This window comes from Pseudonaja textilis, chromosome 2 (assembly GCF_049901715.1).
Source record: "Pseudonaja textilis isolate UNSWEBS1 chromosome 2, rPseTex1.2, whole genome shotgun sequence".
Classification (NCBI taxonomy): Eukaryota; Metazoa; Chordata; class Lepidosauria; order Squamata; family Elapidae; genus Pseudonaja; species Pseudonaja textilis.
Window position 1 is genome coordinate 170,818,207 of NC_141991.1, and position 22,979 is coordinate 170,841,185.

Below are 22,979 nucleotides of genomic sequence, written 5' to 3' on the forward strand. Positions count from 1 at the left end.
CTCAGTAGTTTATTTTACAGGTAGTGCTTGGTTAATGACCATTCGTTCAGCGACTGTTCAAAGCTACAAGGTAGTGAAGGAGAAGACCTACAGCTGGTCATTGAAGCTGCAGCTGTGGCAGCATCCCCATGGTTACATGATCGCTATTTGGGTGCTAAGCAACCAGCCTACAATTACATCACACGGTCATGAGATGACCATTTGCAATCTTCACTGCCCGCTTCCAACAAGCAAAGTAGATGGGGAAGCTAGAGATTGCAAATGGCAATCAAATGGTATCACGCTTAGCAACTGCACTGGCACTGTTATCGTAAGTCAGCACAATCATGTGCTGACCAAGTTGCTTAGTGACAGATTTCCCGCTCTCAATTATTGTTAACCAAAGATTAACCTATAATAAAAAGCATTGTCATAACATTCCAAAGAAAATCAACTTAATAAATTGCTATAAGCTTGACAGCAATTAAAATTAACCCTTGTGACATTGGAAGAGTTGGAGAATGCTGGGTGTGGACTTACATCACAAGGAGCAGCGCCAAGAGAAGAACTTGAGGGAGAATAGTTAAGATTTGTTTAAATTCTAACTCTGGGCCAGGAAATCAGTTCTCTAGCCTAGTGTGATGAAAGAAAATCCAGAGACCCTTCCAAAATGTCTGGAAGTTCAAGATTCAGGATTCAACAGTTTTATTCAGAGCCATAATAATTACACCAATGCACCTGGAAGTGAGATACAGCAAAACTTCAAACTGGGTCTACCAGGTTCACCTGTTGAGGCCTTTCAGCCCCCAAGGCAGTTGGTCACCACCAAGATTGTTCTGTTTGCCTTGGCACTCCTTTGAATGGTGGTGCAAATGTCAGAAATTTGTGACAAAGGCACAAACAAGGAAACCTGAACTATTGGTCTCTCTATAACTATGGCCAGAGTCTTCCTAGAAGCAATAAGACTGTACAAGCGCTTTTGTGTTGTTTTCTGCAACTTGATATCTAGAAGCTCTGAGGAGATACTTCAAACATATATTTGAGGGCGAAAGTCTGATACTTTTTAGCTTATCTTCTACCAGCAGAAGATCAGGGGAGATGAGTCCACAATTGACAGGTTGAATGTACTACCTTAGTCTCACAGCCAACAAGTTGCTGTCCCCTGTGAATTGGCTTAATGACAGGGGTGCTATTAATAGGCATTTGTAGGGTGGTTTCAAGGCCCAGCTGCCTACTATTATAAAACATTACAAAATTAAGTTTACCTCCTCAGACACTAACTTTGGCTCCACTAGATCACATAAATTTAATGAACTATTACACTGACCTTCCCTGGGAATATATATACTTTTCCTGTCAGCTCTATCTACAGGGACCATGATTGCTGGCTGGACTTAACATAAAGTATCTTTCTGGTCGCCAGAAGTTGGATCTGATAGTCTTTTCCTGTTTAGGAGGGAAAACTTCTGAAACCTGTAAAAAGACTTTGCTACATTATCAATTCAAAAAAGAAGAGCTTCGTGTGAGCATTCTTCATTTGATCCAAAGCAACTTTTGATGAGTCTTCACAACTCTAGCAAAGAGGGCAATAGATATTCCTGCTCATGCTGCAATTGGTTCTATGTGCTGCACAATGTCAACATTGGTTACTCTTTATCCCTTCTAATCCAAAGGAATGTTGGAAAGGAATTATGTAAAGGGAGTCAGGACAACTGTTCATCAATACAATAACTCTCTGAAAACTGAAAAAAGGAAATAGGGCCAAATTCCGTGGGGAGGGAAGGGCCAGCAAAAGAAAGGTCAGATTAGAAATGGTCTACATCACACTGAAGGCTGTGTAGAAAATTATTCCTACAATATATCCCTATGGGAGTGTCCATTAGATAATGTTTTGGAACGTTTTTGACCTCGTTCTAAGTCCTCTCTCTCTGCCCACCTACTCACATTATCCACAGCAGAGCATAGGTAGCTATCCATTTTTTTCCCCAGCACACATATACATAAAACTACTAGTACAAAGTTGGAGATAATTCCAGCATCTATGCTGTGCATGCTTTCCTATCTTGTTTTAGTGGAAAACAATTACCTCAGTGTATTTATTTAACTGTGTATGCACACAGTATTTTTCCATTGTATCTGAACCAGACTAGAAAAGAAGAAGTAGCTAATAAGTTTACCGACTTTCATTCAGACACAGTTTTGGGTTTACTTCCCTGATTCGTGGAACTCTTAAACTAGGGGTGTCAAACACAAGGGCCGTGGGTCAGATCCAGCCCATGATGTGCTCAGGTCTGGCCCATGGAACATCCTGAAAAATGTAAGGGGCTGGACTGTGTGGCTTTGGTCTACCCAATGTGAAGAGGAAACATCGGACCAGCATGGCTTCAGCCTGGTCTACCCAATGCGAAGAAGAAACAGGCCAGCAGTTTTGGGAGTGGCATCAAGCTGGCCACGCCCACCCAGTCAGCCACACTCAGTGAGTGGCATCAAGCTGGTCATGCCCACCAAGTCGGCCACACCCAGTGGGTGGTGTCAAACTGGTCACACCCACCCAGTCGGCCACACCCACCCAGTCGGCCACACCTACCTGGACCCCCAAAGTCAACCACAGCCTGATGCGGCCCTCAATGAAATTGAGTTTGGCACCCTTGTCTTAAATTCTCTAACTGAATACCATCAATTCCATGGCACTCTAGCCATCCAACTCACATAGTGACTCCAGGTGGCGTACAGCATTACCTAAGCAAGCATATCCACCATATGATTCTGGAGGGAAGCTGAGATATAAATCTAACAAATAAATAAAAAATAAACAATCCTAAAGTCAAATATCTATAAATACCCAATTATGTAAATCTATATTCATCCTATAGGATGGATTTGGAAGAGAATACCAGAGATTCAAGTAATGCAAAGTTTCTGATTATATGACTTCATTCCAAATCCTGGCTACGATCAAGTGTAATATCTGTACTTACTGGTTCCGTCAGATTATCTGAACTATTCCACAACAGAAAAGATGTGAGAAGACAATGAATGTTATGTGCTTTTCATCAAAGGTTATATGTTGCCACCTATCAGGGATGCTGCAATGGGAGATTTCCCACATCAGTAGGAAATTAAGCCACAGAGTTCTCTGAGGCTTCTTTCAATCTCTGATTCTAAAATGAAATTCCAAAAATTAACCCAATTTACTGAAAATTCATGCTGTTATAGTCACACTGACTTGATTCATTTGAGTTTTTTACCTTAGGCATTTATTTATTTATTATTTATTTATTTTATGTATTTATTTGTCCGCCTATCTCACCTTTATTATTTTTACACGGTGCCAAAGTCGGCAACCTATAAAAACAATAAAGGCGGGATATAAGTAAATATATTTAAATTGAACATATAAATATCCAACACACTTTCCTCCTCCTATTTTTCCCACAACAACCACCCTTGTGAGGAGGGTTGGACTAAAAGAAGGAGAGAATGGCCTACATCACCTAGCTGGCTTTCATAAGATGGGGCTTGAACTCGCTGCCTCTTGCTTTCTAGCCTGGTGCCTTAACCACTAGACAAACTAATAAATATTTTGGGTTTGGTTTAAGTATGATCCTCATAAGTATGGTCCTCCTAATGCCATAGATATCATTCTTTCAGTATGTTTTTAATCTCTAAAAAAAAAACCCCAAAGTGGTCATTTTATTCTATAGTCGGATTTGCTTAGCTGTAAAATATACCCACCCAGCTTGCTTACAACTCCCAGAATTCTGCCATCAAAATCCAGAGCTCCACTCTTCCTTTTCAAGGGGCCTCTAAGGATCCTCATTGCAAACAGAGTAGAAACCTTCCTGAAATAGCAGGTTTTCAATTCTCTAACTCCACCCAATGCTTTTTGTTGGATGTTGATGCTGCATATTTGGAAGCGAGATCACATGAGAACTATGAACTATGTTTAGGGAAGTTCCTTCTTTTCAAAAATAGCCGTCCTTTCACCGAAAACACAGCCCAGAGTACAGAAAGCTGACATGCTGATTTCAAAACAGGCAAGGCCCCATCCAACTTGCCCCTCTCCACCAAATCCAGCGAAAGAATGCTGCTTTTCCAACGTCACAGCAAATACACTGAAGCCATGCAGTCTGGTTTTAGACTTACTGAATGCTGCCAAGGTCAATAGCTGATCGTCTGGCTGAAGAGAAGCAAGAGGAGCCCATAGGAACTCCTGGACATAACTTATTGCCTGTTTTAATTTCAAAGCCATGTGAGTCACAACGTGGTTTCGAGCCCCCACTCCCCGAACTCAGCCCGTGGCAGCTGTACTAGGCAGAGCAAGGTTGGCCCCCCTCTGCTCATTCATCAGAAGGATTGGATCACATTACTGTCAGGCATCCTTCCCTTGCGGATCAGCTGACCTTCCCCACACAGCTAGAGCCTGGCTCTTGTTTGCACCAGACCCTCTGCGGCTTTGTGAGAAATTCCCAGGAGAAAAGTGGGAAGCTGGCACCTTGCCCACAACTTAAAATTATTTAGTTCATCAGTCCCGGGCAAAAGGAGAAGAAAACAAAACAAGATTGTGATAGACTTCTGTGATGGAAAAAGACAGTTTTAACTCTTCCTTGCAAAGCTCTGGTTGCTTTGCTCACTTACTGGATTTCAAAGGACCAGCCGGTTTTGCCATACTGTTCCTCCCTATGTCAGGACTATCAGTCATTGCTGACAAGCTTCCCACCCCAGTTAGCTTGCAGAGTCCAGATTTTGCAGGAAAAAGAGTAATTTAGACTTCACCTCTGAGGTTTATTAAACCCTGGCACAGTACATCCATATTAAACTGAGGAAGACCTCTATCTGAAACCATGCACAGCAACTTCTCTATTGAAGACAATTCTGAGCAACAGGTATTATACTGCTCAGGACGCTTAAGAGCAGCAGAGAGAACCCTGACCTGGCATCATGAATGTTACTGTATATTAAAGACCCAGAGATTCCTCAGTTTTAAAAACCAACCATCTAAGAGAGTAAATCTTATTTTCAAAGCTGATTTTCTTTTTAATAGGTATATTTTACCTGAAAGATGGATAGAATGAAATATCTCAGGGGAAAAAAAGATAAAGGTAAAGATAAAGGTTCCCCTCGCACATATGTGCTAGTCATTTCCGGCTCTAGGGAGAAATGCTCATCTCTGTGACAAAGCCAAAGAGCCAGCGCTGTCCGAAGACGTCTCTGTGGTCATGTGGCCAACATGACTAAACGCCGAAGGCACACGGAACGCTGTTACCTCCCCACCAAAGTGTTCCCTATTTTTCTACTTGCACATTTACTTTCAAACTGCTAGGTTGACGGAAGCTGGGACAAGTAAGGTAAGCTCACTCCGTTATGCGGTGCTAGGGATTCAAACCGCCAAGATGCCAACCTTTCTGATCGACAAGCTCAGTGTCTTAGTCACCGAGCCACCATGTCCCATATACAAGTAGAGAGCAGCTAACCAAAATCGTTCAGGAATCAGGAATATTCGGGCATTAATCATTACTTAGTCATGGATTCTCATTCAGTAGCCTTAGACGTATAGCTAAACCACAGCGTTCAAATTTGAAACGGATAAAATGTTTTGGATTTGATATGGACAACTTCACTATACGATAGGTGGATAAAAATGCCAAATTCAGTCGAACAATCTGGCAACCAGCCATAATAATAACAACACCCAGTGAAGCATGACCTTGATGTGATTGCAGGCTTGTTGGCTCCGAGGAAGATGACAGCTATTCCAGAGGTACAACCATAGTGAACAGGCCTTATCAGTAGAGCCAGACAAAGAATGTCTCAGCCATATTCAATGGTGAGATATAATTTAGAGAAACCCATTGCTGCGGTTGACTGCTCTAGGTGTTGGGAGTTCCTGGACATCTGGGGACAAATCGTCTACAGCAGGGGTTCCCAACGCACCCAGCTGCAGCCCATTACATTATGTCAGTGTTTTGGAATCGGGCCTTGGAAAGCTTCTGGCAAGTACATGCGCTCCATTTACGCAAGAGGCGGGTGTGCATGCCCACCATTTGCATAAATGGAGTTGTGCGCATGCACTTGCTGGTCACTCACACAGAGCTATTCCCTCCCTCTTCACTATGCAAAGCTGTAAAGATTGGGGAACTTTGGGCTACAGGAATGTTGGTTGAGCAATCAGGGCCAGTAGCTGGCGGGTGGATTATCTGTCACAAATATACAAAGATTGAAAAGAAATAAATAATGATCTATTATTATAAATCCAATCCAAGGAGAATATCCAAAAAGAACACCCAGAATCAAAAATAACAGAACAGAAGCTAGCTATGTTGATTTATAATACAATATAAATTATTCAGAGAAGCAGAAGTGGAAGAACTGCAAAGGTCTATCCAGGGCAAAGAAATCAGTCTTGCCACAAAAATTAGTTCAGACTGTAGGCGCAAGCCAGGAAGAATTGGTTAGAAGAAGCTAGTATAGCTACTGAATAATTTTCATTCCCAAAGCAGGCACCCTGTCCTCTGCCTTCCCCTCAGAAAGAACAAAGCTCTCTAACAAAAAAAAGAATCAAAACAAACAATAACTAAGCATTTATAACAGCACAAAACAACAAATAAGGTTTCCTGCGTTGAAGTTTGTTCCAAAGAAACAGCCAGCATAAGTATTAAAAATGCAATACTGTAACATCAAATATTAGCACTGGCTCACTGCAAGAAACAAATCAACTAATGTACAACATGGCTGCAGTTGTGAGTATATGGGGTGCAAAATTAACAAGCAAGGAAAAAAAAAATCACAAACAGTGCACCACCAAAATGAAAGATCAGGTTGGAAAATAAGATCATCATGCTAAGATCTAATGCAAGCAAACCAGAACAGATGAAAACAAAGAAGGTGAAGAACAAGAAGATCAAAGAATACCTGAACAAGTAACATCCCCTAGAAACAAGGAAGATTAAGGAAGCACTGGAAATAATAAAGCAGCAAACAGCTATAGTCAAGAAGATAAGCTGATACGAAGCTTGAATTGCACACCATAGGAAGAATCTCCAATTTCAGTTGAATCAGAAATGTTTCTGCCAATTCATCAATGGAGAGACTATGATGAATCAGTAAACCAAGAAAAAAATGCAAGTCTGGATGCAGACACGGGACAAGCCAAAGAAAAACAATAAGAACCCAGCTTAGATAAAGGAAAGAGGGAAGAATTTTTTAAAAAAGGTGAAATGAAAGAACTTGTAATAACAGCACTGATCATGGAGAAAAGGGCACGGAAAATCAAGCATTGGTCAACATCAGATGAAAAACTGCATTGTTTTTTGGTGAAACAATTGACAGGCCTACACGCCAGATTTAACTGTGGTTGAAAAGGAAGTGTGAATAATTGATGTGGGAATACCTGGAGACAGTAAAAAACAAAGAATTGGATAAGATCACAAAGTATCACAATCTAAAATTCAAACATTGAAATATTATGGCAGAAACCAACCATGGGGTCTCCATTGGTTGTCAGAACATCGATGAAATTTCCAGTTGTCAATTAGCAAAGGCTAGACTGTTTGGGCCTGTATAGCTGATACATTACAACAAGGTTCTTGGGAAGAACTAGATATGTATAAAATAAAATAAATAAAATAATAAAATAAAATAAAAATAAAACAGATAAAAGAAGAGTCATTAAAAACTGGTAACTAGCACCAGAATGAAATAGGCTCCAAAGACTTACTGCTCTTCCCAGAACATTGTGACAGTGTTTAGGACTCACCGAGTATTCTATTATTGATCTACCAAAACAGGACCCAAGTTTACCTTACAGCAGTTGCAAAAATTAGGGCTTCTCCCATCTTTTGGATCTTATGGAGCAAGGTTTTTACTATTCTCCAAGAAAAGCATAAGGCTCCCCAAAACTCCTCCAGGATCAACTTTTCATATGATAGAAAAGAAAAATACACGAAAAGTAATCATATTAACTATGTGTAATTTAAATTAATTCTAGCTTTGATCCTAGCCTCCTCTTCTTTGAGGGACTGTAGACTCAAGCACACCAGTTCTTGGTTCAAAAAGGGGTGAACATTGTTCCTCTACAGATTATGGAATTGGATACAGAATAGTCTTCAGCTAAAATCCCTTGGAGTTACAACCACAGATTCAGTAGATATCTCTCTTGCTCCCAGCAATTCAACATTCTTTACGTTTATTTCTGGAGCTGCCATCTTGGCTAAATGAATCTTGAAATCCTCTGACATTCACAAGCCCTCTTACTCTCTTGAGCAAGTATTTCTACCACAAGAAATACCACTTCTGGCCTGCATGTATTGTTGGACTACATCATCTACCCTCCCAGACCACTACTTTTCCTGACTGGGGACAGACAGAATGGGATGAGCAAGAAAAAAGTCAGGCTAAATATATTCTTGATGAAATAGGAAATTGGTACAGTCCCTTAATAATGTCCACAGGCACCTTATCACTTTCTACCCAATCATTTTACCTTATCTTAGAAGAATATGAGGGCAAAATTGTCTCCTATTCATCCTTGAATATAAATGGGTCAGGCTTCACTAAAGATGAATGTTATAAAGAAATGCAATATCTCTCTTTGCAGGGCAAATAAGGACAGGATGCTATTAGACCAAAACAACTGAAACAAACAAACCACTTTACTTCTATGCAGAGCTGCCTAGGTACCAAGGAACATTTTGCCAGTGAGTGCACATCCTAGTCCAGCTTTAGCATTTTAAATTTGTTGTATAACACCGCCTAACATGGATAGAATGTCAATGAATGTGAATGAACTCATCTGGAGTCATCACTTGGAGAACGTCATATGTGTTACAACTTGGGCTGAAAAAAAGAGACCGTTCATTGATTCAAACCTATTTGTGACATTCAACCCTTACGTTGACTCCTTGTTCCTTCTCTTTTTTTACAGTTATGAGATCATTTCGGTGGCATTAGAAGTTGAAGTCCGAACTGAAGCTTCAACAAAGCAGAGCATTTTAATCCCTTGACAGATTAAAATATCTGGGAGGCAACATTGGGTGTGCAGCCTTGGGACTTCCTATCCACCCTGCTACAGAGAAATGCCACTAGCATTCTGGCTAGGAATTCAGGAAGTCATCCTCTGGAGAATATCACTGGGGAGGAAGACACAGAGGGCAGGGAGAAATCTAGTCTTAGAAAACTTATTTGCATCTAACTTCCTTCCCTCGCCTCACCACCCCATTCTAACCAGAAATGTGCATCTTTATTTCTAAGCTGCACGACCATTCCCCATCGTTTTTCTATGTGTTTGCTTTCATGCCTCCTTCAGCTGTTGCTTCCTTAGGTTTCTGCTCACAAGATCACTGCCTACCCTGCTCCGCTTCTTTTTACCTCCTCATTTCTTGTTCAGCTTTTTTCAGCCATTTTCTCCCACCCACCCACTCAAGGACTCGATCCCTTCTTCCTCTTAAAGCACCAAAACATTTCTCCTCCCACTGCTCCACAGTCAGCAGTTTTGTACTTCTTTTACTGATGGGAAGGGAAGGGAAGGGAAGGGAAGAGATGGGAAGGGAAGGGATGGGAAGGGGGAAAGGAAGGAGGGAGGGAGGGAGGGAGGGAGGGAGGAAGGAAGGAAGGAAGGAAGGAAGGAAGGAAGGAAGGAAGGAAGGAAGCCTAAATTTATTCAGAACCACTATCCCCATCAGCATATGGTAACCATTTCCAACTCAACACCCATAAGACATGTTGGATTACAACTTCCATCATCCACAGTCATAAAAGAAGATAAAATCCAATCTGAGCAGGAAGATCTAAGCCCGGAATCTTGTCCAACTGCCCCAATTCCTTGTCTTCAGCCTCCCAGCTTCTCCACCCCCTCAGGATCTTGTTTCACTTCACCAAATATTTCACAAATTTTTTTTCCAATATTTGCACTTACGCCTCCATTTTTCTCAGCATTTCTCTCCCTCCCCTGGCCACTTCTCAACCTTCAGCCATCCTGGGCAAAGTTTTTAGTCTCAGCCAATGTGACTACCGGCCTGTTCTACCCAAAATATTGCTTCGCTCATCCTATTCCAGTTGCTCAGCCACAAGCCAATTCTTTTTTTAAAAAAATACATTTAGTTCCCAAGATCTTTCTGTGTCAAACCAAAAGCAGAACTGAGGTTGAGGTTGTGCAGACCTAGAAGGCCCAGTCGTTCCTACTTAGTATTGAAACTCTGATTTTTGCTCAATCCTGAGCACTGACATGGCAGAGCAAAGAAAGCTGTGCCCCCCCTATTTGCTGCCTATTTTCTGTCAGTAAAATAAGCCCAAGAATTCCTAACATTTCCGAGACCCTCCCTCTGCCTTTCTGCACATCTAAATGGGGTTACTAAGAATTAGCATCATCACTTGGAGACTTCCTGTTCCCTGAATAGGAAACCACAGTGTTTCTACTCTGAATTCTGCAGTGAACTCACAGCTCACAGGGGACCTCTGGTGGCTGCTTAATAGATTTCCAAAATAATGCATTTCCAGATTTTATATTTTGCTGTCACGATAGCATTTCTTGGACTCAAAGCAGGCTAGACCAAGGAATTGTTCATCTATAGTTGCACAATCCATTTTTTTTTCCTTTTATTTTCCAATCTTTAAATGGGATCAGCTGTCTGGGAGGCTGTCTGAAAAGTTTCTGAATTTAGAACTGTAATGCAGTTGAATTATACACGTCCAGAGAAATAAAAGCATGGGAAGAAACGGCTATTCTAGACAAATTTAATTCAGCCTCTGCTATCTGATTCAAAGGAAAATCTTTTAAATGTTCCACCATTTTTATTTTTATTTTATTCTGTGGCAATCTTTTAGGTCATATTCCAGTCTGTATGTGGTTTTTTAAGGATTGCTTGCCTCAGGCAATTATAACACGTAGACAAATGTTTTGATGTTCACAAGAAAACATAAAGCATCTCTTTGGAGGTATACTTTAGTGGGACAAGACCTATTTTCCAAAGCACCTGAGGGTAGGACACAAAGCAATGGGTGGAAACTAATCAAGGAGAAAAGCAACCTAGAACTAAGGAGAAATTTTCTGACAGTTAGAACAATTAGTCAGTCTTACAACCTGCCTCCAGAAGTTGTGAATGCTCCAACACTGGAAGTTTTTAAGAAGAGATTGGATATAGGGTTTCCTGCCTAAGCAGGGGGTTGGACTAGCAGACCTCCAAGGTCCCTTCCAACTCTGTTATTCTATTCTATCCATGGCTCCTGATCTTCTTGAAACCCAGACCTCAACATTAGGGAGACCTACCCACTGAAATGAAATAATTTCACATTAGGAATCTTTCAAATCCCTCTTCCACCCCTAATCTGCCTTATCAGGATGGCAGGCTTTTAACAACAACAACAAAGGTTGCTATTACTTTAGATATTCATTACTAAGACCAGAGATCACAAAATCCTAAACCCTTCAAAACAAAACAAAAGCTATAATAGCAGATTTGTTTATGTGTACTTTAAAAACAAAATCTCAGCAGAAGCACATTACCAAATAGCGACAACAGCCAAGCCGAAAAGCACGTTCACATTAAATGGGAACAGCAGGAGATATATTTAGCTTTATGCTCCAGTTTATAACTAAATCTGTTCGCCATTTTCCTTAGAGAAGATTAGTTCAGCCATGGCTTTCCATCTGTCATGAAATGCACTACAAAAATGGTCCATTGCTGACACTTAACATGCCTGAGTTAAACACTTTGGATTCTTGCTCATATTTTATTTAGGACATAAGACTTGTTCTTAAAAGTCTCGTATTTTGAAGCAGTATATTGCAGAGCGACTGAAGGTGTACATGCTTCATCCAAGCAATATTTAGTCTCCTTTGAGTTGAAGTTGAATGATCAGTGTTTTCTTGCAAGAATACCAAAGTAGATTGCCACTACAATACTTTATTCCAAAAGGCATTTTTTCCCAAATTACCAGACTAGTTTACAACCTTGAGATTGCTTAAATTGTCTCAACTAGCCGTAATTACATCAAATACTGCCTAGTTTTTGACAGTCAATTAGGTAACTGCCATCTTTTGTAACCTCCTCATATTAAATCTGATTTGAGTTAAATTCAGTTTCTGCCTGGCATCAACGTTCATATCATCATACTCTTTTCTTCCAACAGCACAAAAGTGATCTAACGCTGCTGCCTTCTTTCACATGCTTTTTTTCCCCAGCCCAGCCTACAATGTCGACATTCCTCATGATCTCTCATTCAAGTACCAATCAGGCCCAACTTTGGTTAGCTTCTGGGCACAGAAAACATCAGCTTGATGACTAAACATGGCTGAAAAGACATTCTAACAGCAATGATAAATGTTGAAAGAAATGAAAAAAAAAATGAAGCAAAGACAGATTATAAAAGCCGACATTTTCTAAAAGTTCCAAACTTTATAATTCAAGGCAATTTGGGGATTTCCTAAACTAAAATTAAGGTTTATTCCTCTCATGAATAGGTTTTTAGGAAGCTTGTCTCTTACCTTAGCAATATCTCCTCTTCAGACATCTAACTTAAAGTCAATGTGAAAGAGAAAATCCCAAGTCTGTGCCTTGTTTCATGTACAGTACCAGTAATTTGCTGGGAGGCACCCATAGCTGACACATCAGCTATGAATACTTGCCAAGATGTTTATATTGAAAATGATTTGCATTTTGCCACGTAAAATACAGACCAGGAATGGAAGACTGGTTTCTTTTTAAGAACTTTAATGTAAAAGATAGCGTTAAAGGATATGGAAAAGGACAAAGCCAAGGAATGAAGTTGCACACATTCAAATTCTGTTTTCTGCAGGTGTTCAAGCAAAAGGCTTCATGGAAAAAAATATGCGGGGGTGGGGGGGAAGAGAGACTTGGATGGGTCCCTTCCAACAGCATGTTGTTCAGTGGTGAAAAATGCAAGGTCCCACACTTAAGCAGGAAAAACCAGATGCACAGGTACAAAATAGGTGATACCTGGCTTAGCAATAGTTCTTGGCAGAAAGATCTGGAAGTATTGATAGATCACAGGATTAAGGTGAGCTAGCAATGTGCCCCAGCTGCCAAGAAAGCTAATGCAGTTCAAGCTTCATCAATAGAGATATGAAGTAGTTGTTGACTTACAACCACAATGGAGCCCAAAATTTATGTTGCTAAGTGAGATAGTCTTTAAGTGAACTTTGTCCCATTTTACGACCTTCCTTGCCACCGTTGTTAAGTGAATCACTGCAGTCGGTAAGTTAGTAACACGGATGTTAAGCAATTGTATGTTCCCCCTTGACTGCTTGTAAGGTCACAAAAGCTAATCACATGACCCCAGGACACTACAACCATCATATATAGGAAGGAACCGGTTGCCAGGTGTCTGAATTTTGATCATGTGACCATGGGGAGGCTGCAATGGTCATAAGCATGAAAAGCAGCCATAAGTCACTTTTTTCAGTGTTGTTGTAACTTTGAGTGATCACTAAAGGAATTGTTTTAAATCAAGGACCACTTGTAATGTCAAAATCATGGGAAGTGATAGCACTGCTCTACACTGCACTGCTCAACCTTCAAACTGTGTTTATTGATAAACTCTAATGGTATGTGGGAATGACCTTGGGGGAAAAAAGGAAGGGCCATAGCCAGGGAAGCAGTCTGATAAGAAGCAACTCAGCGATAGAAGGAATTTGGACATGGCAAATGCCTGAGAAAGAACCCTCCCTAGTTGCTTAGGCAGTAAAGGCAGTTTGTAAAATACTGTTAATGTAACCTTACAATATAGTAGTACTAGTTCATCTGAGAGTGCTTCCTGACTGGATTACCTCACAAGGTTGACATCACCACAATACAAGAAGGACACTGAGAAATTGGAAAGAGTTCAGAGAAGAGTGTTAAGGACGATAAAATGCTGGAAGGCTAAACATATCAAAAGAGATCAAAGGAACTTGGTATATTCAGCTTAAAGAAAAGAAGACTGAGGGGAAGACATGATAGCGCTCTTCTAATAGATGAAGGGATATTACAGCAGATGGGGAGGGGGATATACAAGAACCAATTAACCGAAGCTTAATAAATTCAAATTTGAATTAAGAATTTCCCATGAGAGCTATTAAAAAGCTGAATAGCTCCTTTCCTGAAATCACAAGAGCTCCATCACTGGAAAAAAAAATTTTTTTAAACCCGCATAACAATTTGTTCAGGATGGTATTAGGATACCTGAACTGGGCAAGAGGTTGGACTAGATGGCCTCCATAGTCCCCTCCAAAACCCAATGATTCTAGAAATTTCCAACCTGCCACTGCCCACATAATCACATTTTGCAGCATCTTTCCCATCTGTGGAAAATTTCTGTGAGCTTAGAGAGCAGAGGTAGCACATTTTGATCTTAAAATACACTTCTAGTATGCTACATGAGCCAAACTTTTCAGCTTCTTTATCATTGTTATGTGGAAGCTGCAAAGGTTGTCTCAAATATATTTACTAGTAATATAGTGTTATTCACTTTCTAGCTCTACACCCTTTAGGTACCTAGTATGACAGGACCATAACATTTTAGCTATATATCCTCAACAGAAATAAAAATGCCTTTTTTTCAAAAAGCACACCAATTCCTCAAACAAAACCAAGATACAGCACAATAAAAGCACAATACTATTTCACAACTACTACACACTCCAAGAATGACACAAGGTAAGTCACTACAATTTTGTAAAATTAGTAATACCATGTTTCTCATATAATAAGGCCGGGTCTTTTCTTTTTTTTTTTTTTTTTTGAGCCCGAAAAGACGGCAAGGCCGTCTTTTGGGGGTGACTTAAATCCCCCCCCCCTTGCATTTTCGGGTGGGTGGGTGGCGACGGCTTGGATGTTGACCTCGGCATTGGTGGGGCACTTTGTATCGGGGTCAACGCAGGCAGCACCATATCCGGGTGTGCAACAAAAGTACTTCCTAATGGCAAGCCCCACCCACCCACCCCCCATTTCACATGTTTTAATATAGGCCTTAATTTGGGGAGAGGGGCTTAATTTCATTTCATGCCTATAAAACATGCTGGGACTTCCTATTGGGGGAGGCCGTATTGTTGGAGAAACAGGGTATTATCAAGTCACATAAAGGTTAATCCTTTCCATTTCACCCCACTGCCGTCCTTTTTTTTTTTTTTTTTTTTTAGAAAAAGTAACATACCCAAAGAACAGCACTCATATTGAAATGTCATATTTGGCTGTTGGATTAAGCATTCTCTACAGGGCTTTTGAACACCATTTCACACTGCAAACAGAGTCACAAATGGGAACAAAATCAACAAAATCAGAAACTGGCAGACTGAGGAGCAAGCATTCTCTTCATGTTTTAAAAAGTTGCAATCCTAAAAAGAAATTCATAGGAAAGGGTGTGGGGGGGAGGAGGAGGATGAATGAGCAACTCATTATCACCAGCAAGACGCAACCCAAGCCACAAATATTGTGAAGACAATCTGCTTTTGTTACCTTTCCGAAGGACAAGCTGCAGCAAGGTCTGACTCTTTAACGTCTCCGTGTCCATTGGCGACTCCATTGCAAGAGTCCTTTCTCATCACCTCTCCGGGAGTCCTTTCTAAAAACTGAGCGTCTTCTTTGATACGTTGCTGGATCATTGGAGTGAGTGGCATTTCAAAGCTGAAGTAGCTGTCAGGCTCAGAATATAACGTTTCTAGTGATTCGGCACTGTAATATAAAGATGCATTGTCCAGAATGCTTTCAAACTGGGAGCTGTACACATCTGTTGAGATTTCAGAGAGTTGCCCAAGGACATCTTCCATTCTCCCACTGAGACCTTCTTCCTCCTCCATTAGCCTAGGAATCAAAAATTGGGTTGTTGTTTTAAAGTGCTTTAGTTTACTTTATAAGCCTACATGTGGGCATGCTCACATTTTCTCCTAACTGGTGGGTTTCATGCAGACACATACAAACAGCCATTCCTTTTGATCGTTACGTACCAGCGTTTAATGTCTGGTTACAATTGTCTTGATGGAAAACAGACACTTTTGTCTTTCTCTCTGTGACTTCCCATCCCCCTCCCACACATTCAGACCCAGGATGGAGTAGAAACAAAAGTCCCTGCGATGGGATGATGCGTGCTAAGAAGCATCAGCTCATTGTGTTCAACAGGGGGTGGGGGGGGGAATGGCGCATTGTGTATCTCTATTTTATATTACTTTTCTGAGATTCTGGAGCTGCTAAATCTTTTCTTCGAACAGCTCAGGCAATTATTTTTTAGAAAAAAGCAACAACAGGAAAGATTAGTACTAGAGAGAGAATATATATGTATTTGGAGGCCTGGAAGATAGATGTTAGAGTCTTCTTTTTCTTATATTCTACAATTAATGTATTCTCATGGATTTACACTCAAAAAGACTCAAGAAAGCATAATGGTGTTTCTGTGCTGAATAGTTTTTACATTATCACTATTAATATTATATACACACACATGCACATATCTTGTTGCTTTGCTCCACACAGCGACAACGCTATTCCTTTGGTAGGATTGAAACAGGACTTAAAAAGTATTAAAAAACTAACACAGGATCTGTTCTGCTTCTGAACAGACTGGGATTATTCCAGGATCTTTTATCATTTATGATGGACATGTGACAAAGCAAAGGAATATTGGAGTAGGGTTCACATCTTAATACAGAAGATTCTCAAACTGAATATAACGATGAAACCAGAAACTTTTCTTTTGGGTTTAATGGAAAAAGACCCATGATCACGCAATCAAAATTCAGATTCTTGCCAACTGGTTCACACTTATGACCGTTGCAGCGTCCCATGGTCATATGATCCCTTTTTGCAACCGTCTGACAAGCAAAGTCAATGGGGAAACCAGGTTCACTTATCAACCAGGTCACTAACTTATCAACTGCATTCATTTAACAACTTGGGCAGGAAATGTCGTAAAATGGGAGAAAACTCACTTAACAAATTTTGGGTTCAATTTTGGTCATAAGTCGAGGACTACCTGTATACGTTGATGGCAGCAAAATTACTTTATACATAAAAATGGAATGACAATTTGATTCCGACAATGGATGAATGGCTGCAAAAGTTCATGGAGTTAGCAGAGATGGCCAAATTGACTACTTTGGTTAAAGAAAAGAACACAATTTTGTTTCTACTTGGAAACCGATTCTGAACTTTGTGCTTGAAGTGGAAGGGGGGAAATGAAACTTTGATTAGGGGTTTTATCAATTAAATAAGTTTGTGGCTAGTTTAGACTATTGTATAAAAACTAAAAAGCTGAGGTTTGATGCTATTATCTTATTTTACTGCACCAAAAAGGAGTTGGGAATCAACCCCCTTTTTTTAATTTTTCTCCCTTTCCCTACATTTTTCCTTTCTCTTCTCCTCCCCCCCGCCCCATTTTCCTACTATTTTCTTTTGTATTATTCTATTTTATATTATAAACCAATTTAAAAAAACAGAAACTAGAGCATTAAAAAACTAAAACAGGATCTGTTCTGCTTCTGAATCGATTGATCGTGACAATGTGCAATGGACATCACAGAGAAGAATTCTTGTCATGTTTGAGAAAGTCCTAAATCTTGGCTAACCAAACTATTTGGTCCTTTCCAAATTAGCACCATCAGCAATCAAGCTAAGGCATGAGAGTGTGTGTAAATGTGAAGTTAATATCTTTTAATCCATCCACATGTCTTCCCCAAGCTGCAATTTACCTCACAGAGACCATAAGATACAGCTTGTGGAATTTTAAAATCTCTAAAAGCATTAAGCCCCTGCACCGTGACATAACACTTTCAATTTCTTAATCATTCTTTAAAAAATCAAAAAGAGGTCTTTGAAAACAGACACAAGAATGTGCCCTCATTCTTTCATTCCTCCTCTCTGGTGATTGGCCTAAATGTTTAATTGGCCTTGGACTGTTCAGTTATTTATAGTACTTTAAAGAAAAAAGGTTTCCTTTTAAATATATGATTCAAAACTAGTTAACTAATGATATTCAAGAGGTTCTTAGACATTCTAAATAAAACCATCATGAGTGCCAATATTAAACTGCATCACAACTAAGACCACTGGAAATACCTCGTTTTTTTCCCTCTAATATTTTAACTGAAGTTTAATCATTGGCGTGATTCACACATGAAGCTAAAACTAACAAGTTTATCTTGACTGCTTATGGTTTATTCAGAAATACCATGACATAATGTGTATGACCTCAGACTGAGTTCAGAAGTCATACTAAGCCATAATTGAATACACTTTGGTTCATGATGTACTATTCATCAACCCAGCCAACTATGGTTCAATTTTTGTAGGACAGGGGTATCAAACTGGCGGCCCGTGGTCTGAATGTGTCATGTGCAGGCCACGCCCACCCAAGCTCCGCGAATGGGAAAAACATCATGAAACATCATGTGATGGCAACGTGATGCCACAAATTTGACCCCCATGTTGTGGGAGATGACCAGATTGAGTCTGAGGGAGGGGTCAAGTGCATCATCAGTTTAGAGTCTCTTCATAACCACAGAACTCTAAGTTCATCCTTCCTTGAATTCTGTTGACTCTTATCTATCACCAATTTGCCTTGACCATTTGTAGTTCAGATTCTTGTTTAGAGGCAGCATGAAATAAACTTGTATTCATTTTGAATCTAACCCTGTGGCTGACAGTTATGTTAAGGAAATCTTTGCCCTGTTTTATATGTGTATCAAATTATTATCCTTACACCAACTATGAATGGTTATTGGGTTAAGTGACTTGAAAAATCCTTTCATCCGTTTAATTATTAGGTCAAATAAAAATTACTCTGAGATATTCCATGATGGTAAGCAGTATAATCCACATCCCTCATTTTGAAAAGAAAGGCCAACCCATGCTTAGTCATAGCAGAGCCCACTTAATACTGATAAAGCAGTTGCTATGGCATCAAGAAGGCTAGTTATTAGAACAATTTAACTAAGGTGCATTACAGTCAAGACTCCTGCTGTTGTGTTTACAATTAAATTTATCACATTACTCATTTCTGCATTTTGTTTAAACAATTGTTTACTTACCATGTAAATTAAAACCTACTTATGCAAACTGTGATTAAAGAACATACTAATAAATCATTCATAGTATAAGAATAAACTGACCCTGTCTGCTTCTTGGAGCAGCAAAACAGTTTATCTTAGGAAAGAAGAGAGCTTGAGCGGAGTAAAAACTGGAAACACTTCATTAAGGGAACTCCTTAATATGCACATGCACTAAGTATATAATGGAGATTTATTATTCTTGTTCCGGAATAATGTTTTTTTGTTTTTCTATAGGAAGCTTGATATTATTCAGCTCTCTAAACCAATTTCCATCAGATCTGGGTACTAGAAGCATAGACCAAGAAAAGAATTGTGGGAGTTGAAAGAGGAAAAAAACTATAGATTGGGGGAAAAGAGACTATAGATTGCCTAATTCTGAAATTAAAGCCAAATGAAGACAAAGTCTAAGTGACCATAAAACCCTCCCTTGGCACAAGCTAAGTTCTCTATCCACTTGTGTTTTTACATTTCTGCAAAAAAAAAAAAAATCTTTTCAAAAATTGCACACTGGCATGCTGTGAGGCTGATACGATGCCTTTAGCATCATCTTCATTTATAAAACTTTGAAGTCCTCAAAATGCCCCAGAAATATTATTAAAAAATAATAGTGATGCACAGCTACAGCTCAAGGTTTGGAAGTACACTTAAACCAAACCTAAAGTATGAACAGCAGAGAGCATCCTGTGTGGAAGAGACAAAAAACAGGTTGTAAGTAATATTCTGGGAAGTCAGTGCTTTGCAATTTGTTGTCTCCCCAATGACATCCCTTTTGTGAATGGACCAGCCTTTCCACGCAACAATCATTTTAGGAGAAAGCCCATAATATGTTTCGAACATTCCAAATATGTCCCCAGTTGAGATGATGCAGAATATTGTGGATATATAGTGGTTACATGTAGTCTTTGGCTTATGACTGTAATTGACCACAGAATTACAGCCTTTAAGCCATGTCATTCATTAAGCGGATTATCATGTGACAGTCCTGATTTTAGGACTTTCTTATGGCAGTTGTTAAGTGAATGTGGTGGTCATTAAATGAACCCCCTTGTCCACAATGGATTTTTTTTTTGCCATAAACCAGAAGTAAATGTTGTAAATCGTGGTCGTATGACTGTGGCACACTGCAAACTGCTTTAAATGCGGACTGGTTGCCAAGCATTCAAAATCATCTAATTACCTGATCACAGAGGGGGCAGCTGCCAGAGCTTTAAATCCGGATTGTAAATACTTTTGGGGGAATGTATTGTATCTCTGAATGACTCGTTGTACGTTGAAGACTACTTGTACAGCACCGAATGGACTAAAGAACACTTCATGAAGTTATCTTGAGGTAACCTTAGAATTTTCTCCCTCACAAACAATGCTCACATGCAACATATGCACCCTTTGAGGAAGACCGAAACAGTCGTTTTCCTGTCTTAAACTCCCTGAGGCAAATGCAAGTTTAAATCTAAATACAAACACACATGCCTGTGTCCAAGGACTTGCCTGTCTCTTTTTCTTTTCTTTTTGTCTATTCGCTTATGGATAATCTTGGGAATTTCAAAAAGCAGGCATCTTTTAAAGTTCAAATCCTCTACCAACCTAAATGGCAGGCTGTGTAGCTTGGCAAATCAAAATGTGCACCAGAAAAATTCTAGGGAGGGAGCAGATGAACAGGAAGAAAAGCTGAGAAAGAGAAGCTGCTATATTCAGATGTTTGGGGAGATCATTTGAGAAAAAGTGGAAGGAGAGATTTGCAGAGTAATTCTTGGAACCTACAAACCTTGCCTATTGTCTGTAAAGCCTTCAATAGGAGGTAGGGTTGCCCATTTAGATACCTAGCTGTCTTTATAACTATAGATGCAGTAAGCATACATAATTTTCCTGACACAATTTGGTCTAATGGTTAAGGCACCAGGCTAGAAGGCAGGAGACTGTGAGTTCTAGTCCCACCTAAGATCTCAAAGCCTGGCTAGGTGACTTTAGGCCACTTTCTCTGCCCAAATCACCTCACAGGGTTGTTATAGTTGTGGAGAAAAACAGGAAGAGGAAGGAGTGCCTCCTTTCTTGTATGTGTTCACTGTCTTGAGTTATTTATAAAAATAACAAAGAATAAATAAATGTAAGTAAACAAACAAACAACTCCAGGGAGTGCTCAAGCAATGCTAAGATGCCAGTAAGTATCAAGCTAGCATCCAAATCAAGATTTGTCTCAGCTGGGATTTTGTTAGATGATTGTTTATCATTCCCAGCCAATGCTGCCGGCTATACTAGATGGGAAAATGTGAGTTGTTCTCCAATATATTGAAAGAGCAACAACTTGGCCAAAGTTAAACTAAAATGCTTCTAATATAGACATGCTTCAGCACATAGATTCTCTGAGTTGTCTCAAAAGTCATGCATGGAAACCCTTGCCCATACATTATTGGATGATCATCATATTAGTTTCCTCCTTGACTTCTCAATTTCCCAATCTGCTGACAGTAATCCCACGACTGACCATTTTGATCTGTGCCAAACAGCCAGAACAGCCAAAAAGAATGGAAAAGGAGCAACAGCACTTGTATTTAGCATTTCAAACAGCATCCTGTGGCTGGCATTGGATTAAAAAAAAAATTGCTGCATTTTGCTCCTTCAAGGTTTACTGTTGCTATGATAGAAGAACCCAAGGATTTTCAAAGCAAAAGCACAACACAAAAGTTTGACTAAATTTAAGCAAGAATGGCACTTTAGATGTCAGTCTACAAGATAAACTCAGAGAGTATGGTTTTTGAGGGGGAAATAATAGACATAAAAACAGTTATTAAAAGCAATTTCAATATGATGGTCCAATTGTTAGATGGATACATTGGGAGACAATTTGAAACAGTATTATATTGTTTCTACTGATCTTTCTCCTTGTTAAAATTATTTGGTTTTTTCCTTTCCTTTTTTTACATGATTATATGCAATTACAGTATTTTTTTGAAAAATTAACAAATGACGGTGATATCAATGTTAACATTAATGTTTAGAGTTTTACAGAGATTTTTTTAGTTAAACTGATATAATAAACCTAGTTCTATACATTTAATTAAATAATTAATTTAAACTTTATAATAAATGGAAATCCTCCATTTATTGATATTTTATTATTATTATTCTTCGACCACTCGGTCTTCTCTTTTCCTTTTTTTTCTTATGTAGCAATTTACTATTCTTTAAATGTGTTGATCAAATTATTAATTTAAAAATAAAACAAAGCAAAACCAGTGTTCAGGAAAAAAAATATATGCAAAAGGAATTACAGCACAAGTAGTCCTTATGACCATAATTGAACTCAAAATGTATGGCGCAAAGTGAAACATTTAAGTGAGTTTGTCCCATTTTATGACTTTTCTTGCCACAGTTGTTAAGTGTATCATTGCATTTGTTAAGTTAGTAACATGGTTATTAAGTCAATCTAGATTTCTCAGACTATCAGAAGGTCACAAAAGCTGATCCCTTAACCCTGGGACATTGCAACACTGCAACCATTATAAATATGAACCACTTGCCAAGCATCTGAATTTTGATCATTTGACCGTGGGGATGCTACAACAGCATAAGTGAAAAACAGTCATAAGTCCCTTTTTCAGAATGGTCACTAAATGAATTGTTGTAGATCGAGGACTATCAGTACTTGTTTTTAAATGCACAAAGTATCCTAACACTTCAGCACATGGTGCAAACACATTTTGTTTTTTTCAAAAAAAAACAAGATTTGCTTAAATAGGGAAGAATCGGAGAGGGAATTTCACCAAATAATGTGAAAATTACTGCGATGGTTAAATATGAAGGTGATGTGCTACATATTCATCCTCCTAATCAAAATAACTACAAATATTGATTCTCTAATGGTTGGCTTAAGAGGCTGCTGTGATGAGCAACTGCCAACTCCCAAATCCTTTTAAGAACTCTACTGGGAATAGACTAGTAAAAAAATACTTGAACTGCTCCTATGTAC

The 22,979-nt window shown here is 39.3% G+C and overlaps 1 protein-coding gene across 6 annotated transcripts in view; it reads right to left on the minus strand.

The window, feature by feature from the left end:
• PSD3 (pleckstrin and Sec7 domain containing 3) overlaps window positions 1–22,979 on the minus strand; it is a 163,103-nt gene that overhangs the window by 111,235 nt on the left and 28,889 nt on the right. For 2 of the 6 annotated variants that reach the window (XM_026718552.2, XM_087926451.1), the window contains one exon: window positions 15,429–15,773. In XM_026718552.2, the coding sequence (XP_026574337.1) occupies window positions 15,429–15,773 (345 nt within the window). Of the gene's footprint in view, window positions 1–3,714; window positions 3,812–4,125; window positions 4,251–9,892; window positions 10,009–12,460; window positions 12,792–15,428; window positions 15,774–22,979 lie in introns of those variants that run through there. The other 4 variants (XM_087926453.1, XM_087926454.1, XM_087926452.1 and 1 more) reach the window with 4 other exon arrangements.